Source organism: Dryobates pubescens, chromosome 4 (genome assembly GCF_014839835.1).
Source record: "Dryobates pubescens isolate bDryPub1 chromosome 4, bDryPub1.pri, whole genome shotgun sequence".
NCBI lineage: Eukaryota > Metazoa > Chordata > Aves > Piciformes > Picidae > Dryobates > Dryobates pubescens.
In genome coordinates this window covers 45,880,024-45,895,921 of record NC_071615.1, presented here as the reverse complement: position 1 = coordinate 45,895,921, position 15,898 = coordinate 45,880,024, and the positions used below count along the sequence as shown (strand labels likewise).

General features: G+C 43.0%; 1 protein-coding gene across 1 annotated transcript in view; it reads left to right on the top strand.

The window, feature by feature from the left end:
* The window catches only part of RFTN1 (raftlin, lipid raft linker 1), a 117,389-nt gene that overhangs the window by 59,580 nt on the left and 41,911 nt on the right, over positions 1-15,898 (top strand). Inside the window, exon 4 of the mRNA XM_054161223.1 lies at positions 5,596-5,704. Within this exon, the coding sequence (XP_054017198.1) occupies positions 5,596-5,704 (109 nt within the window). The remainder of the gene's footprint in view (positions 1-5,595; positions 5,705-15,898) is intronic.

Sequence of the window (15,898 nt, the reverse complement as noted above, 5' to 3'; positions counted from 1 at the left end):
TATCTACCATGAAATGGTGCTTAACTGCAAACAGCTGTACAGGAAATGACAGCCTACTGCAACAACCAGTGTAAAATGTTTCTGGCTGGTTAACTTCCAATTATAAGTGAACAATCTTACTTATTCTATGTATTTTCTTCTTCTTTACTGGCACTAGAGCTCCTACTTAGGATTCAAGGTGCCACTCTGTAAGACTGTGGTCCTCAGCCTTTTCTGTATCAATAATGCTTGAGGGTACCCAGTCCCTTGACCCCGATGTGCTTGCCAGTGCCATCCCTCTGCACATTGCCAGCTAGACTGAAAATTCTCTCTCAGCTATTTGCCACCCACTAGTTAAGGTTGACCATGGTGGCCACTGAGGGTCCCCCAGTGACAGAAAAATCCTTCTTCAGGAAAATGGGTAAAGCTAAAAAAACCCATGTGATACATAATAAAGGAAGAAAACCAAATTAAAACCTAGGGTGTACAAGAAACAGTGACATTTGCTGTCAATCTCCATGGTTAAGCAGCGGTGGTTATATCTCCTGGGGCAGTGGGCAGGAGGCTGTCCATCCCCTCTGCAGGCTTTCCCTTGCATTTTCTGGGTATCATGGAATGCGTTACAGTGAGTGCAGGGCATTGTAACGAGTTGTGCCGCACCAGCTTCACTGGCACATCTTTGCTTCCAAGAAAGGAACAGCATTGCTGTATCCAGATGTGCTTTTTTTCAGGGATGGGCCATTTTTAATTAACCCAGAGACTTTTTGTTAGAGGGAAAAAGGTAATAAACCAGCCTTGAATGTTTGAAGACAATGAAGGGAGGAAGATTCAGTGTTCCGGTCTAGGAGGAGGAAGAGAAGAGGAGGAAATTGCTGATTGTACACCCAGAAGAAAAGCAAAAGTCTTTCCAGTTATTGGGGCTTACACATCTTTTTGACAAAAATGATCTCAGCATTTCTCTTTAGCTTTCTGTTGAGAAATATTTTATGATGGGAAAGTGGAAACTAACTTTACATAAACCCATTGCTTTAATTTACTTTGTGTATTGGACTCCCAGAAACTTCCTTTGCTATAAATTTGATAAGAGACCCCAGAGTAGGGAGGACTGGGTTATTTCTCAAATGGTTGAATTTAGTCCTTCAGCAGAGAACAGTGATGCAAGTGCAGGGAGAAGACTTGAGCTCTGGTTTTGACTTTTCCTCTGACTTCTGTGATCTCGATTAGATGTGCTTAGGGGGGTCCTAATCCAGAGTCTCTCATGAAAGTGGTCCTAAAAGTAGTCCTCATGGGACTAATGAAGAAACCAAAAAATACCCCAATTTCTGCTCAATATAGAATGGACCCATACCTTTATTTAGCTACTCCTCTATGGCTATACTAGTAAAAATAAAAGAATTTAAGAAGAGCCTTTTATGACCCTTATGAAACAGTTTGTGATTCTTTTAGGAAGTGCATTCTTTCTTTATTGTGTAGGGGCTGGAAATAGTTTCTTGCCCACCTGAATTTGCCCACTGTTTGTGGGCTGTGAATTCCACAGCCATGTACTAGTTTAATGTGAAAATTTATGGGTTTTGTTTTGGTTGGTTGGTTGGTTTTGACTAAATAAAAGGTGAAAACTGCCATAAGTAGACAAACACTTGACTTCAACATGTATGGACATATTTTACTTCAAGGCATGGAAAAATACTTGTTGGTAACACAGAGTACTTCTGTTGGAAGGTTTTAACTAAAGATTTTGTAGCCATTAGCAGGATTTGTAACACATATTCTGTAAAATAATGTTCCTAACAGACTGCAGTGGTATTTAATGCAATTTCTTTCGTGATCCTTAGTGCAGAGGTAGCTCGGAGACTCTTGGAGGAAAAAAAATTTATTGTCTCCAGTTTGCTTAAGAATTTACAAGCAGCAAGTGTATTTCAAAGTATGTGCTTGTTGAAGGAGAGGGGATAAGAGAAACAGGTCAATTTAAGCAGTTACAGTAAGAATCACTTTATTTTTATGGGTATAATCTGTATCCCAGACAACTTGTACTCCTTTCAAAGAAGTTGGAAGTAGGTCCTCCAAAACCAGCACAAAATCCTGTCCATGGAGCTGGTGAGGGGGAGGAGAGGAATTAGAAGCTTATGGGTGAACTTCCCTCTTCCTTATACCTCTGTATAAACCCCACCAATATAAGCTAAATAGAATTTGATTTTGCAGGTAGGCAGTGGGATTTAGCATGCAAATGCAGTCAGGCTTGTTCTTTTGGAGCAGTTAGAATTGTAAGTTTTGAAGTTTGTCGTGGCCAGAATTCACAGCAGCACTGCAGTTTGCATGGAGACCTGAGTGCTGTGTAAGGAGAGGAGGGCAGGCCTTAGCCAAAGAGCGGGCAGAGATACAGCGTGGCACAAACCTCACTTCTGGGATTTGATAGCTTAACTTTGAATTTGAGCTGTGTTATTTCAAAGTCTCTGGTGTGGGAGTATGGCTTCTCAGCCAGTCTGGAAGGGGACTGTGATGAGTGCTGAGTAGTCCCTGGCAAGGGACGTGGAGTAGGTGTTTGATCTACACCTTTGTAGAGGCTTAGTGAATAGAATTGAATGGAATAGAATAGAGTAAAGTAGAATAGAATAGAATAGAATAGACCAGGTTGGAAGATCATCACGTCCAACCTATTATCCAACACCACCTAATCAACTAACCCATGGCACCAAGCACCCTATCAAGTCTCCTCCTGAACACCTCCAGTGATGGTGACTCCACCACCTCCCCGGGCAGCCCATTCCAATGGCCAATCACTCTCTCTGTATAGAACTTCTTCCTAACCTCCAGCCTAAACCTCCCCTGGCTCAGCTTGAGACTGTGTCCTCTTGTTCTGGTGCTGGTTGCCTGGGAGAGGAGACCAACCTCTGCCTGTCTACAACCTCCCTTCAGGTAGCTGTAGAGAGCAATAAGGTCTCCCCTGAACCTTCTCTTCTGCAGGCTAAGCAACCCCAGCTCCCTCAGCCTCTTCTCACAGGGCTTGCGTTCCAAACCCTTCACCAACTTTGTTGCCCTTCTCTGGACATGTTCCAGCAAGTCAACATCCTTCCTAAACTGAGGGGCCCAAAAATGGGAGGGATTGTCTACAAGGGTTTGGTTCCTTGCTGCCTGTTCCTGATAACTCACTTCTGGTTTGTAATTAAATAACAACCAAAGCACTAGAGAATTGTTTGCTGCTTTTCATGTTGTATGAACTTTGCATTGCAATGTCAAGTGGCAGTTTTGACAGCTTATTGTTTACTGGAGCATTAGAGAGCCCTAACTCACGCTTATTTCTCTCTGGAACGTGGCTGGGTAATATCAGGGTTACATTTCCAGTTAGTCATATTCAGATTTCAGAAAAAAACAAATAAATGCAGACATAGTAGTAAGTACTCTAGCAGGGAGACTTTCTGAAGTTTGTTTTTATGTTCTTGAATTAACTGAGTTAATCAATGGAAAATATGCACAGAATAGAATATTTTTGTCTAGGACCTTATCTAGAACAAAACAAATGGTTGTCTGAAGTTCATGTGATCTCTCACAAAGTACTTTTTGCTTAGTTGGTTGTTGTTTTTCTCTTGAAAAAAGTTTCTCTTTGGTGCTTAAATTAATTTCTGTGTGTCTGTTACAGAGGAGTAGTGGTAGACCTCCTTTTGTCCCCCAATATCTGTTTCTGTAAATCCTATACAGGTATTTGGAGAGTTTCCATGGACACCAATGTTTTGTTAAAATCTTCATCCAGAATCAAGAGCAGAATGGGACCACAGATTTTGAGAAGAAGCTAGAAAGGAAGGTAAAACCAAATAGACTAGACTAGACTAGACTAGACTAGACTAGACCAGACCAGGTTGGAAGAGACCTTCAAAATCATCGTGTCCAACCTATCATCCAACACCACCTAATCAACTAACCCATGGCACCAAGCACCCTATCAAGTCTCCTCCTGAACACCTCCAATGATGGTGACTCCACCACCTCCCCGGGCAGCCCATTCCAATGGGCAGTCACTCTCTTTGTGTAGAATTTCTTCAGTGGTCTCAGACATTGACAGTGTGGTACTGCCTGTCCTGTGTACAAGTGAAATATGTGAAAGTGGAGGTATCAAGTATAAAATATAATATGATAGCTTCAGAAAAATTCTGCAGTGTTGCCTAGGAAACACACTGGCAGCTTGCAGTCAGCAGCCTATGCACCTTGTGGCTCCAAGAAACTTAACATCTAGGGAAAGCTCCTGGGACTATCTGCAGCTAAGATGTGTTTTGCACGTCTCACACTCTCAGTCCCCACAACAGGGCTTTTATACAGGCTTGCTTTGGCATGCCTGCAAAGCCCTTGGTTTGTTGTTCCACTGCTTCCTAAGTTCAAACCTCTACACCTTTCTTCCTGTCATGTAGGTACCCAGCGCACTAAGCAGCTGCTGGCCAGAGTTATTTTTGTCCTTCAAGCTAGATCTTTTGATTTTTCCATATGGGATGTTAAAATAACCACTTTGTTACTAATCTCAGGGAGTGTAGGCTAGCTTTTGCTTTTGTGCATTCCTCCATGTGTTCTAAAGAACTGGTGACTGAGTGTCGAGATTTCCTTTATTGATCAGGCATAGCAGTTTCCTTTCATGGGCACCTGGAGATGAAAACTGCCTCAGTAGGACTGCTTTGCAGTGCATGCCTATGGACTGTTTCTCAGGATCATTCAGGATAACTTCCAAACTTTGCTTTGGCATATTTTGACCAAAGTTGTGTTTCCACAACACTGATGTTCTCAGCAATGTATATGGCAGATGCCATACGCTTTGAATTATTTTAGGAGTTAGTGTCTTCTGGAGGAGAAAGGATTTCACACATAGCTTTACATTTCTCAACAACAAAGCATAAGGTAAGACTGAAGGAAAGGCTGCTTTAATTAGCCCCTGGTTTTCAAACATATACTTAGAATGGTGGTAGATTAGAGAAGGGATTCTTTTAATTATTGCCCATGAAACACACCCTACATCAGTCCTCCCTGTGGGGCCCAGTGGAGTTATCTTGTTACGTGTCCATCTTCTTGGCATAGGTGCCAGGCTGATAAAATGTTTCTTGGACAGGTGAAAAAGATTTGGAGGTCTCTGAGGCCTTCCACCATCTGCAGTCATTGGTGTGATTTGCTTTCCTAGCAAGTATCATAGAATCAGTCAGGGTTGGAAGGGACCACAAGGATCAGCTAGTTCCAACCCCCCTGCCATGGGCAGGGACACCCCACACTAGATCAGGCTGGCCAGAGCCTCATCCAGCCTGGGCTTAAACACCTCCAGGGATGGGCCCTCAACCACCTCCCTGGACAACCCATTCCAGGGCTTCACCACTCTCATGGAGAAGAACTTCCTCCTCACCTCCAGCCTGAACCTCCCCACCTTTCCCCCTAGTCCTATCACTACCTGAGATCCTGAGAAGTCCCTCAGGTGAGATGCTTTAGCTGCTGCTTGTCAGAATTATGTTGAGCTCAGTGGAGTCAATCTGCTGGAACTGAAGTTTCTTCTGAAGGTTATCTCTCCATGGGATATATTTATGAAGTGGATGTTTGGCTATCCAGTGTTAAGAACAAAACTGATTCTTTTTTTTTTTCTGTGTGTCTCTTTAGGTCTCCAAAAGGTGATGTCCATAGTGAAAGATATGTCTTGGAGGTAGAGTGCTGCTCCTCTTTAAACCAGCTTTCAGACAAAAAGGAGATCCCAGATTTTATTAAGAAAGTGAGTAAAAAATAAAAAGGCAACCCCCAAAACACAGGATGCTTCTATTTGCTGCTTCTAGTTCTCTCAGTCTGACAGTAGAAATCTGTGGGCATTTTGTGCAGTTGAAATGCTGCAGCAGAAATTTGGTGGTTTGTAATCTGAAGGACCTGAAGGGCAGCTCTGCTTGTTGACTGAAACAAGTCTCACAGGAGAGTGACCTCTCACAGACAACACCAACTAAGTTAACGATGCAGAAGACAGCCCTGTAATGGTGTAAATATTTCTAGCTGAAGCAATACATGTAATTTCCATTGTAGTGTCAGAATGTCTTGTTGCATAGTTCTGTACTTGCAAGGCTTACAAACTCCTGGAGTCTCCCAGATTATTTTAAGTATTGTGTCACTATCACATGATGTTAACAGAGGTAGTAATGGTAACCTAAATACCTTTGCCATCCACAACAGTGTTGCTTGCAATTAACTTTCATTATACACTGAGAAATTTTAAAAGAACCCTGTAATGCTGTCCTTGTTGCCTTCTTTTTAACATTAGCTTTGTTGCTACAATGCTTTGCCAGACTGGAAATCAGCAGGTTATGTCCATTTCAGTGAAGACAGATTCAATGTGCGTGCTTCAGATTTTGCAGCATCTGTTGTGTCCTGTTGCATGTTACACAAACTAGCATTAAAAACTATATTTACTTAGCCACATGGTGTAAGGATAGTGTGAGTGGCATACTCTTCTAGCTGTAATCCATCTTGCAGTGATAATAGTTAAGAAAATTTTGTAGCACAATTTTCAGCACAGGCTGTATGAGCATGGTAGGGGCTCAGCTCGACAGACTTGCACTCATGTTCAGTCTTTCCTTTTACAATGAATTAAAAATGATGCAGCTGTGACTGTCTGATCATCATCATCATCATCAAGTGCAGAGTCCTGCATCTGGGAAGGAAGAATGAACTGCACCAGTACAGGTTAGGAGGTGATCTGCTAGAAAGCAGCCCTGTGGAGAAGGGCCTGGGAGTCCTGGTGGATAACAAGTTCTGCATGGGACAGCAATGTGCCCTGGTGGCCAAGAGGGCCAGTGGGATCCTGGGGTGCATTAAGAGGAGTGTGTCCAGCAGATAGAGGGAGGTTCTCTTCCCCCTCTACTCTGCCCTGGTGAGACCCTCACCTGGAATGTTGCATCCAGTTTTGGGTTCCCTAGTTCAGGAGGGACAGGGATCTACTTGAGAGTCCAACAGAGGGCTATCAGGGTGATGAAAGGACTGGAACACTGCCTTATGGGGAGAGGCTGAGAGACTTGGGGCTGTTTAGTCTGAAGGAGAGAAGACTGAAGGGGATTTAATAAATGTTTCTGAATCTCTGAGGGCTGGGTGTCAAGAGAGAGGGGACAGGCTCTGCTCACTTGCACCCTGGGATAGGACAAGGGACAATGCATATCAACTACAGTACAGAGGGTTCCACCTCAAGATGAGGAGGAACTTCTTCACTGTGAGGGTCACAGAGCACTGGAACAGGCTCCCCAGAGAGGTTGTGGAGTCTCCTTCTCTGGAGACTTTCAAGCCCCATCTGGATGTGTTCCTGTGTGACCTGCACTGGATTCTATGGTCCTGCTCTGGCAGGGGGGTTGGACTCAATGATCCCTGGAGGTTCCTTCCAATCCTTAACATCCTGTGACCCTGTGATCATCATCATCCTTAATGATACCTAGATTCTGGTGTCAGAACAAACTGAAGTTTTCTGAATGCTTACTAATAATCAGAAGTCTGAGTCTCAATTGCATTTCAAGTTTTGTTGTGTTATTGCACTTTTATTCTGACACTATCCTCAATTATTTTAATATATTCACACTTAGGCAAAACTGGTGTACTTCCTGTGTATCAGCTTCAACATGTTTGATTTTGTTCTTCAGTTCTTGGAGTAGAAATATAGGCTTACCTGTCACAGCTAGAAGCGAAATTTCACATCACTGCAACAGGAAATTCCTTTGTATTTGTAACTTCAGAAAGGCTATGGCTAACATGAAAACAAAATGACAATCCAGGAGTCAGCTTATTTCCATGCATATCCAATTCTGAGACGCTTCAGAATGCTTTTCTAGACATGGAAATGTTTCACTTGGTAGAAGCCATTTGATTAAGGGGTTATGAAGATGCCTTTATGAAATACAATCATTTAAATCTGAATATCTAAAAATGTGTATTTACTGTTCCTCTGTAGGCTAGGTATGTCACTCATCCTCAGATGTTATTTGATGTAGAGGAGTTTGAAGTTCTTTGAAGCTGTTGCTGTCAAGTGTGCCTTGTGTCACTGTCTCTATCTGATGAAGCACGTTGTGAAAGTCTCAACACTTTTATGCAAATTTACCTCAGGAAACAGGACTTGTTTGGGAGTAAGAATTAGTTGCTGTATTAACTAATTTGTTTGAGCAACAAAAACATCCATTCCTTTTAAGGGTATATGAAACAGATGTTTGCAAACAGATAAATTAAAAATAAAAGAATCTTCTTCCAAGAAAGTGGTAACAAAAAGCTGTTGGAGAGGGCAATTGCTTGCCTTGAAAAAAAAACCCAACCTAAAATTGTTATCAAACTATGAATTACAATGGAAGTTAATAGAGTGTTTAATTGAATAGGCAAATCCTTGATCACAGAGCTTTTCATAACAGAGGCTTTTAGCATGGAGAGCTGCCAAACAGAAAGGGACCTGGGGGTGCTGACTGACAGCTGCCTAAACATGAGCCAGCAGTGTGCCCAGGTGGCCAAGAAGGCCAATGGCATCCTGGCCTGCATCAGGAATAGTGTGGCCAGCAGGAGCAGGGAAGTCATTGTGCCCCTTGTACTCAGCACTGGTTAGGCCACACCTTGAGTCCTGTGTCCAGTACTGGGCCCCTCAGTTTAGGAAGGACATTGAGACACTTGAAAGTGTCCAGAGAAGGGCAACGAGGCTGGGGAGAGGCCTTGAGCACAGCCCTGTGAGGAGAGGCTGAGGGAGCTGGGGTTGTTTAGCCTGGAGAAAAGGAGGCTCAGAGGAGACCTTATTGCTGTCTACAACTACCTGAAGGGTGGTTGTAGCCAGGAGGGAGTTGGTCTCTTCTCTGAAGCAACCAGCACCAGAACAAGAGGACACAGTCTCAAGCTGTGCCAGGGGAAGTTTAGGCTCGAGGTGAGGAGAAAGTTCTTCACAGAGAGAGTTGTTAGCCAGTGGAATGTGCTGGCCAGGGAGGTGGTGGAGTCACCACCCCTGGCGGGTTCAAGAGGGGATTGGATGTGGCACTTGGTGCTATGGTTTAGTCATAAGGCCTGTGGTGCCAGGTTGGACTTGATGATCTTTGAGGTCTCTTCCAACCTTGATGATACTGTGATACCATCTCTACTGCATTGCAAATTGCTATATTTAAAAGAATATATACCAAAAAGAGTAGCCATATTTTCACAGAGTCAGAATTACTGAAACATCCAGCTTGGCAAAGACCCTCAGGATCACCAAGTCCAACCAAAAACCCTATTCTACAAGTTTCACCCTAAACCATATCCTCAAGCACCACATCCAAACCACCTTTAAGCACGTCCAGGGTTAGTGACTCAACCACCTCCCTGGGCAGCACATTCCAATGCCTGACTACTCTTGCCCTGGAAATGTTTTTCCTAATATCCAGTCTAAACCTACCCAGTTGCAGCTTGAGGCCATTCCCTCTTACCTGTGAGAAGAGACCAGCACCAGCACTACTTTTCAAAACAAACTAGCAAGTCAGAATTTTCTCCAGCTGTGAATTTACTAGCAAAAATTTCCTCTACCCTGAGAAAATTAATGTTATTGATTTTAGTGTGCACTGCCAGGCAAGCATTGTTTACATGGAGTTTGAACATGCATGCAATTCTAACAACTTTTTTCAGCTGACTTCTGGTTGCATTGAAATGTGTGTCATAGTGAATCTTAACTGCTTGCTTCTGGCAAACACAAAACAGTTTTGCAATGGCATACAGCACAGGCAATCTTTTTTTCTTCTATAACTCCATATAAATGTTGAAGAGCAATGAGGTAGGAACAAGGAAGGTATTTCTCTCTGTACAATGTGGACTGTAAAACATTTAAGAAATGCCAAAGACAGCTCTCTGGTCAACCCTGTGTTCTGTTGTTGATACCCTCCTGTGCTTTAAACTCTGTCCCAGTTCTCTACTCTCTTCTGTACATTTTTTGTCACAGAGACATTGAAGACAGGACACACACAGTTCAGTATTTAGGACATAATGCTGCATGAGATTCACTATTACTGGACCTTCACAGAATTACAGGATGTTGGGGGTGGAAGGGACCCAAAGAAATCATCAAGTCCAACCCCCCTGCCAGGGCAGGACCATCCAATCTAGCTCAGGTCACAGAGGAATGTATCCAGATGGGCCTTGAAAGTCTCCAGAGAAGGAGACTCCACAACCTCTCTGGGCAGCCTGTTCCAGTGCTCTGTGACCCTTACAGTGAAGAAGTTCCCCCTTGTGTTGAGGTGGAACCTCCTGTGCTGCAGCTTACATCCATTGCTCCTTGTCCTATCACAGGGAGCAAGTGAGCAGAGCCTGTCCCCTCCCTCCTGACACCCAGCCCTCAGATACTTAGAAACATTTATTAAATCCCCTCTAGGTCTTCTCTTTTCCAGACTAAAAAGCCCCAGGTCCCTCAGCCTCTCCTCATAAGGTGAATCATGTTGACATCACCCCGTTCTGTTCATTGTTTCATGTTAACGTGGATTTAAGGCAGCTCAATCTGTCCTAAAGAGCTCAAACAGTCTCATAGCGTCTTTGTCATCTCATTCTGGGGCAATGAAAGAAGTAACTTAACTGTTGTAGATGTACTTTACTGCTGTACTGGTAGTTGCACTCCTGTCTTTAGCTCTCAGGCAAAACATGGATTAAAGATATGCTTATCTGCTTCTTAATGAGCAAAGCTAACTTCTGACCTTGTGATCACCATGGCTCAGATCACTCTGCAGTTGTTGCTAGTCAGAGATGTTACATCTAGGATTCCATATTTTGTAATACTTTGACTTGTGTCTCATGTAAAATAGGGTAGTCTTTAATTACTTCCTTAGTTGCTCTTTATTTCTGTGTATCCTGTTCCCATTTTTTTCCATCTGATTGTGTTCTCCTGAAGCTGCTGAGACAAGGAAAGGAGAAGCAAGGCTGACATCCCAAGCAAAGGATTATTTTGGATGCAAATTCATATATGAATGCAAGAGAAGTTTCTCACGACCTTTGTTTTCAACAGCAGTCTGAGTTACATACTTTAGAAGAGCTGTAATAGTCAGAAGGCTTTAGTTCTGTGTTCACATCATTGCAGTGTTGGTGAAAGGCTGGGAAATGGAGAATAGTTTCTGTGTCCATTCTTCTCAGGCTTAACTTCAAAAAATGTAGGAAGCACATCTTTGTACCCTTAGTTTCCTGCTCTGTCAGAAGGGAATTCTTCTTTGTTAACTTTTTTCTCTCAGTATGACTTCATTGCAGAATTCATACCTCTTGTCCTTGTGGACTCATTATCCTTCCCTGGGGAAGTATGATAGCGTGGAAGAGTGTGGCTTAAAATTGGTGCAGCTTAACTGACTTTCAAATGCAAGCATCTTGCTTTTGGGTTTTTGACTAGACAAGGATCTCTCCTGCTAGTCTGTCCTTCCTTGACTCAGAAATGAATCCAATTTCTCCCAACACACTTAAGGCCATACAGATGAATAAAGGGAAGGCTCCGAGGTGACCTAATTGTGGCCTTCCAGTATCTGAAGGGGGCTGGGGAAGGCTGGGGAGGGACTTCTCAGGATCTCAGGTAGTGATAGGACTGGGGGGAATGGAGTGAAGCTGGAGGTGGGGAGATTCAGGCTGGAGGTGAGGAGGAAGTTCTTCACCCTGAGAGTGGTGAAGCCCTGGAATGGGTTGTCCAGGGAGGTGGTTGAGGCCCCGTCCCTGGCGGTGTTTAAGCCCAGGCTGGATGAGGCTCTGGCCAGCCTGATCTAGTGTGGGGTGTCCCTGCCCATGGCAGGGGGGTTGGAACTAGCTGATCCTTGTGGTCCCTTCCAACCCTGACTGATACTATGATAGTATGATTTTGAGAGGACCAGTTCATCTTGGAACACAACTGCTGTCTTGAAACACCTTGGGATGAAACCTGCTGCATGAGAGACAGTCTATGTCAAGCCAGGTTTGGCTTTTTACTTACTCTCTCCATATTTGCTTGCATCAGCATTTGTCTTGCATGATCGAAGCAGGGGACTTCACATAGCCACACGGTGTGTGAAAGTGATAGTAAATGATCTTGAACTCTCAGCTTCAGAGCTGTAGAACTCTTCAACATCTGACTGTGAAACAGCAAGATGTGGAAGATAATCAGTGTGTCATAGGACAAAGTAGTTCATCATGATATGTACTTTTAATACATGTATAAGTTTTTTTTTGGTGACTCTATGACAAGCAAATGAGAAGACATTTGCAATTTTCTTTGACTTTTAGTTATAAAATCTGTATGAAGAATACTCTTTTCTGCATAGCTGTTCCAGTATTTCTCACATTCTTGTCTCTTTTTGTCATTTCTTGTTCTTCATCTCTTAATCTTTGTCAGAAGGAACAAAGAGATGCAGCTTACGTGTTCTGAAGAGCACCAGTGGTTTGGTGGAGTCTTACAAAGATCTCTTCTGCAGAGTCCCTGATTGCTTTATTGGTTCCAGAGTTACTGACATGGTTATTGTAATCCTAAGCATTATTCTTTGCTTTAGATATGTTGTAGCTGGCTTGCTCAGAAATTTCCTGTGGAGTATACAGTCCTACCAGGTGGCAGTAAAAGACACAAGAGGGGGGAAATTGAGTCTTTAATACTGCTCAGAGGATTGTTCTTCAGGTGACTGAACAGTTGAAATTTACTTCTGTGCCTAGGAAATTACCTCTCAGGAGTACTGTTTATTACCTAGCATTATTTATCTAGATGTGATCTCAACCTCTTCTAAAATAATTTCCATCCTTAAAACAAACCCCCAAAAATCCCATTCCAAATCTGCACCCTCCAGGGTATTTGCAAAAGAACAATACAACATTTATTTACAGCTGGACTCAATGATCTTAAGAGGTCCTTTCCAACTGAAACAATCCCATGATTTCTTAAGCAAATTGTAATGAAAACCATTGCTGGACACTTAGCTGACTACTTTGTTTTCTGCATGTTTTCAGTGCAAACAGAGCCCCTGTTTTATTTGGATCTTAGAAGTAGATATGGTCCTGAGGCAGAAGTTGAAACTCAGCATCAGTGGTTCATCTGTTTGTGAACTGCTGTGATAACATTTATTGAAGTGCATTATGTTAACATTTTGTAAGTGTGCCTATAACAAGAGTGGGTAAAAAATAGTACATACTGTATTTTGGACAGCCTGGTGTGAAGGGAAACATCTGTTCCTGGTTAAGCTTCTTTCAACTTGGGCCCTTTTGACTATCCCAGTAAGAGTGGTGTTGATATATATCTTCCATGGACATTGCAAAACTATTTTCAGGCCTCTCCCAGGAGCCTGGTTTTGCTTTTATAATCCTTTGCCCCCAGCAGCTTTCAGAGTCGTCCTCCTCACCAGGATATAAATAGATGTTGTGAAGCATGTAGTTGATGTTTTTCATCATCCCACTTCAGTCTGGTGGGAAAAATTAACTTTTTTTAATATATATATTTTTTTTCACAACAGTAAATACGAGGATATTTTACACTGTGCTAAACCAAAATGTGGGCAAATTGTTGAAACTGTAATTTTGGCTGCAACAGATGGCATGATGAAACAATGTGATTTTAAAGAGACATTCCTTGGGTTATATAAAGATAGAAGAAAGTGTTTCCTGCAAAGTAATCTCTTAATTTTTAAAGTAATCCTGTTGTCCTGAACCTTTTGAGGTTTTGTTTTCATTGCTTAGGACAGGGATGGTCTAAAACAGTGTCACAAGTAAGTGACCTTTCTCATGTTCTACAAAGAACACTGAATTGTGTTCAGCCAGCCAAAATGGTTATTAGCTACAGCAGCCAGCCACCCATCCCTATAAATCTTTGGTTTTCCATTGTTTATGGTCACCCACTAGAGTAGGAGTTTCTCTCAGAAGATTAATGCACAAGACATGGGCTGCATTTTGAAAATGCCTGTTCCCTAGATCAAGTGCTTGAGGCAGAGTTTCTACAGACTTTTTTTGGAGCATATATTATAGACTCATAGAATTGTCAGGGCTGGAAGGGACCTCAAGGATCATCCAGTTCCAATCCCCCTGCCACTGGCAGGGACACCTCACACTACATCAGGTTGCTCAGAACCCCTCCAGCCTGGCCTTAAAAACCTCCAGGGATGAGGCTTCTACTACCTCCATGGGCAACCTGTTCCAGTGTCTCACCACCCTCATGGGGAAGAACTTCTTCCTAACATCCAATCTGAATCTACCCATTTCTAGTTTTGTTCCATTCCCCCCAGTCCTATAATTACCTGACACCCTAAAAAGTCCCTCCCCAGCTTTCTTGTAGCCTCCTTCAGATACTGGAAGGCCACAATAAAGTCTCCTTGGAACCTTCTCTTCTCCAGACTGAACAGCCCCAACTGCTTCAGTCTGTTCTCCTCATAGGAGAGGTGCTCCAGCCCTCTGATCATCCTCATGGCCTTCTCTGGACACGTTCCAACACATCCAGATCCTTTTTGTATTGGGGGCTCCAGTACTGCAGGTAGGGTCTCAGCAGAGTGGAGTAGAGGGGGAGAATCACCTCCCTTGACCTGCTGGCTATGCTTCTAATTGAGTATTTGGGTTGAGTGATCATGGCTGGCTGCTCCATAGCAGTTTAGCTAAAATAAAGGGGAATAAAGTTTAAATTACATGGATAAATTTGGGATTTCTTCTCAGAGTTTAGGGCAATGATGGGAAGACAGGGGTATGTTAAATGGCTTTTGGGCAGGGACTGCAGTCAATAGTCTGCACTTATAGCCTGTGACCAGCAATGTTTGCCTTTTAACAGCTCTGTGAAGGAATGGATGTATATTAAGATAATTACTTGAGAATCACAGAATCACAGAGTGTTAGGGGTTGGAGGGGTCCTGGGAAGATCATCTAGTCCAACTTCTCTGCCTGAGCAGGATCACCTAGAGTAGGTCACACACCAATGCATCCAGGTGGGTTTCGAATGTCTCCAGCAAAGGAGACTCCACAACCTACATCATGCTCAAGACCACAGAGGATGATGTAGTGTGGTTTCAAGAGCTGTCATCTAGTGAAGTATGCTGAAAAGAGCAAGCACACTTTAGTAGCATGCTCTGCTAGATGTTTGGTGTGGTTATATTGTTTTCTGGAATCAATGTACAGCTCATGCAAGCTGAAGAGGAATTTCAAGTCGTTACTCATATCCCTGCCATAGCTCCAGTAGCAGTAGACATACAGCTTGCTGTAACTTAATATCTCTTGGCAGCACTGTCCTAAGAGCCTGTCTTTGTCATTCAGCATAGCAGTAAGCTACAGTAGCTACTTGCCTCACTGGTTTTCTTCTTCCTGTTCTGTGTGTAGCTTTCAGTTCCCTTTTGCGCAGGCAGCTACCAATGAACTTGTTGTAAAACTGCAGAGATTGCTTTCATTTTCCTGTTCCATGCCTTGTGGTGCTCTACCACAAATGCAATGAGAGCTTGAAGTGTCAAGTCGATGGTTGTGTGGCATGGGCTGTTTATTGCAAAGCTGGAAAGGCAATATATATCTGTTTCTCCAAGAAACTGGTTACTTTTTATCTTTTGGCTTTGGTTTTGGATCTTCTCTTGGATCTGTCAATTTCATTCTAATAGTCTTGTCTGAAGTTCCTGAATGGTAAAATTCTTGTCCAGGTTTTCATTGGAAGAATGAATATATAAACAGTGTCAATCCACAACACTGCTTAAAGGACAACTCTGTGGTTCAAGATCATGGTAACATTTTTCAAGGCAGCCCTCCAGGGTTTTATCCCTGCTGGCCTATTTCTGTGTAAGTGACAGTGGAAATACAGGGTAATTTGACAGCCTCAAGGTGAATTGAGTTTTGACTTTCTAAAAGCTACCTTTGTACATGCTTATGTTTACACAGACATGAACTATCTCTCTCTCAAATTCAGAACTGATGAGTGTAAACCAGGAGAGGTTAAGAACGCATGGGAAGTACAGGCTTAACGTACAGGCTGTGTAGTGTTCTCCCCAAACCACAACACCATGTT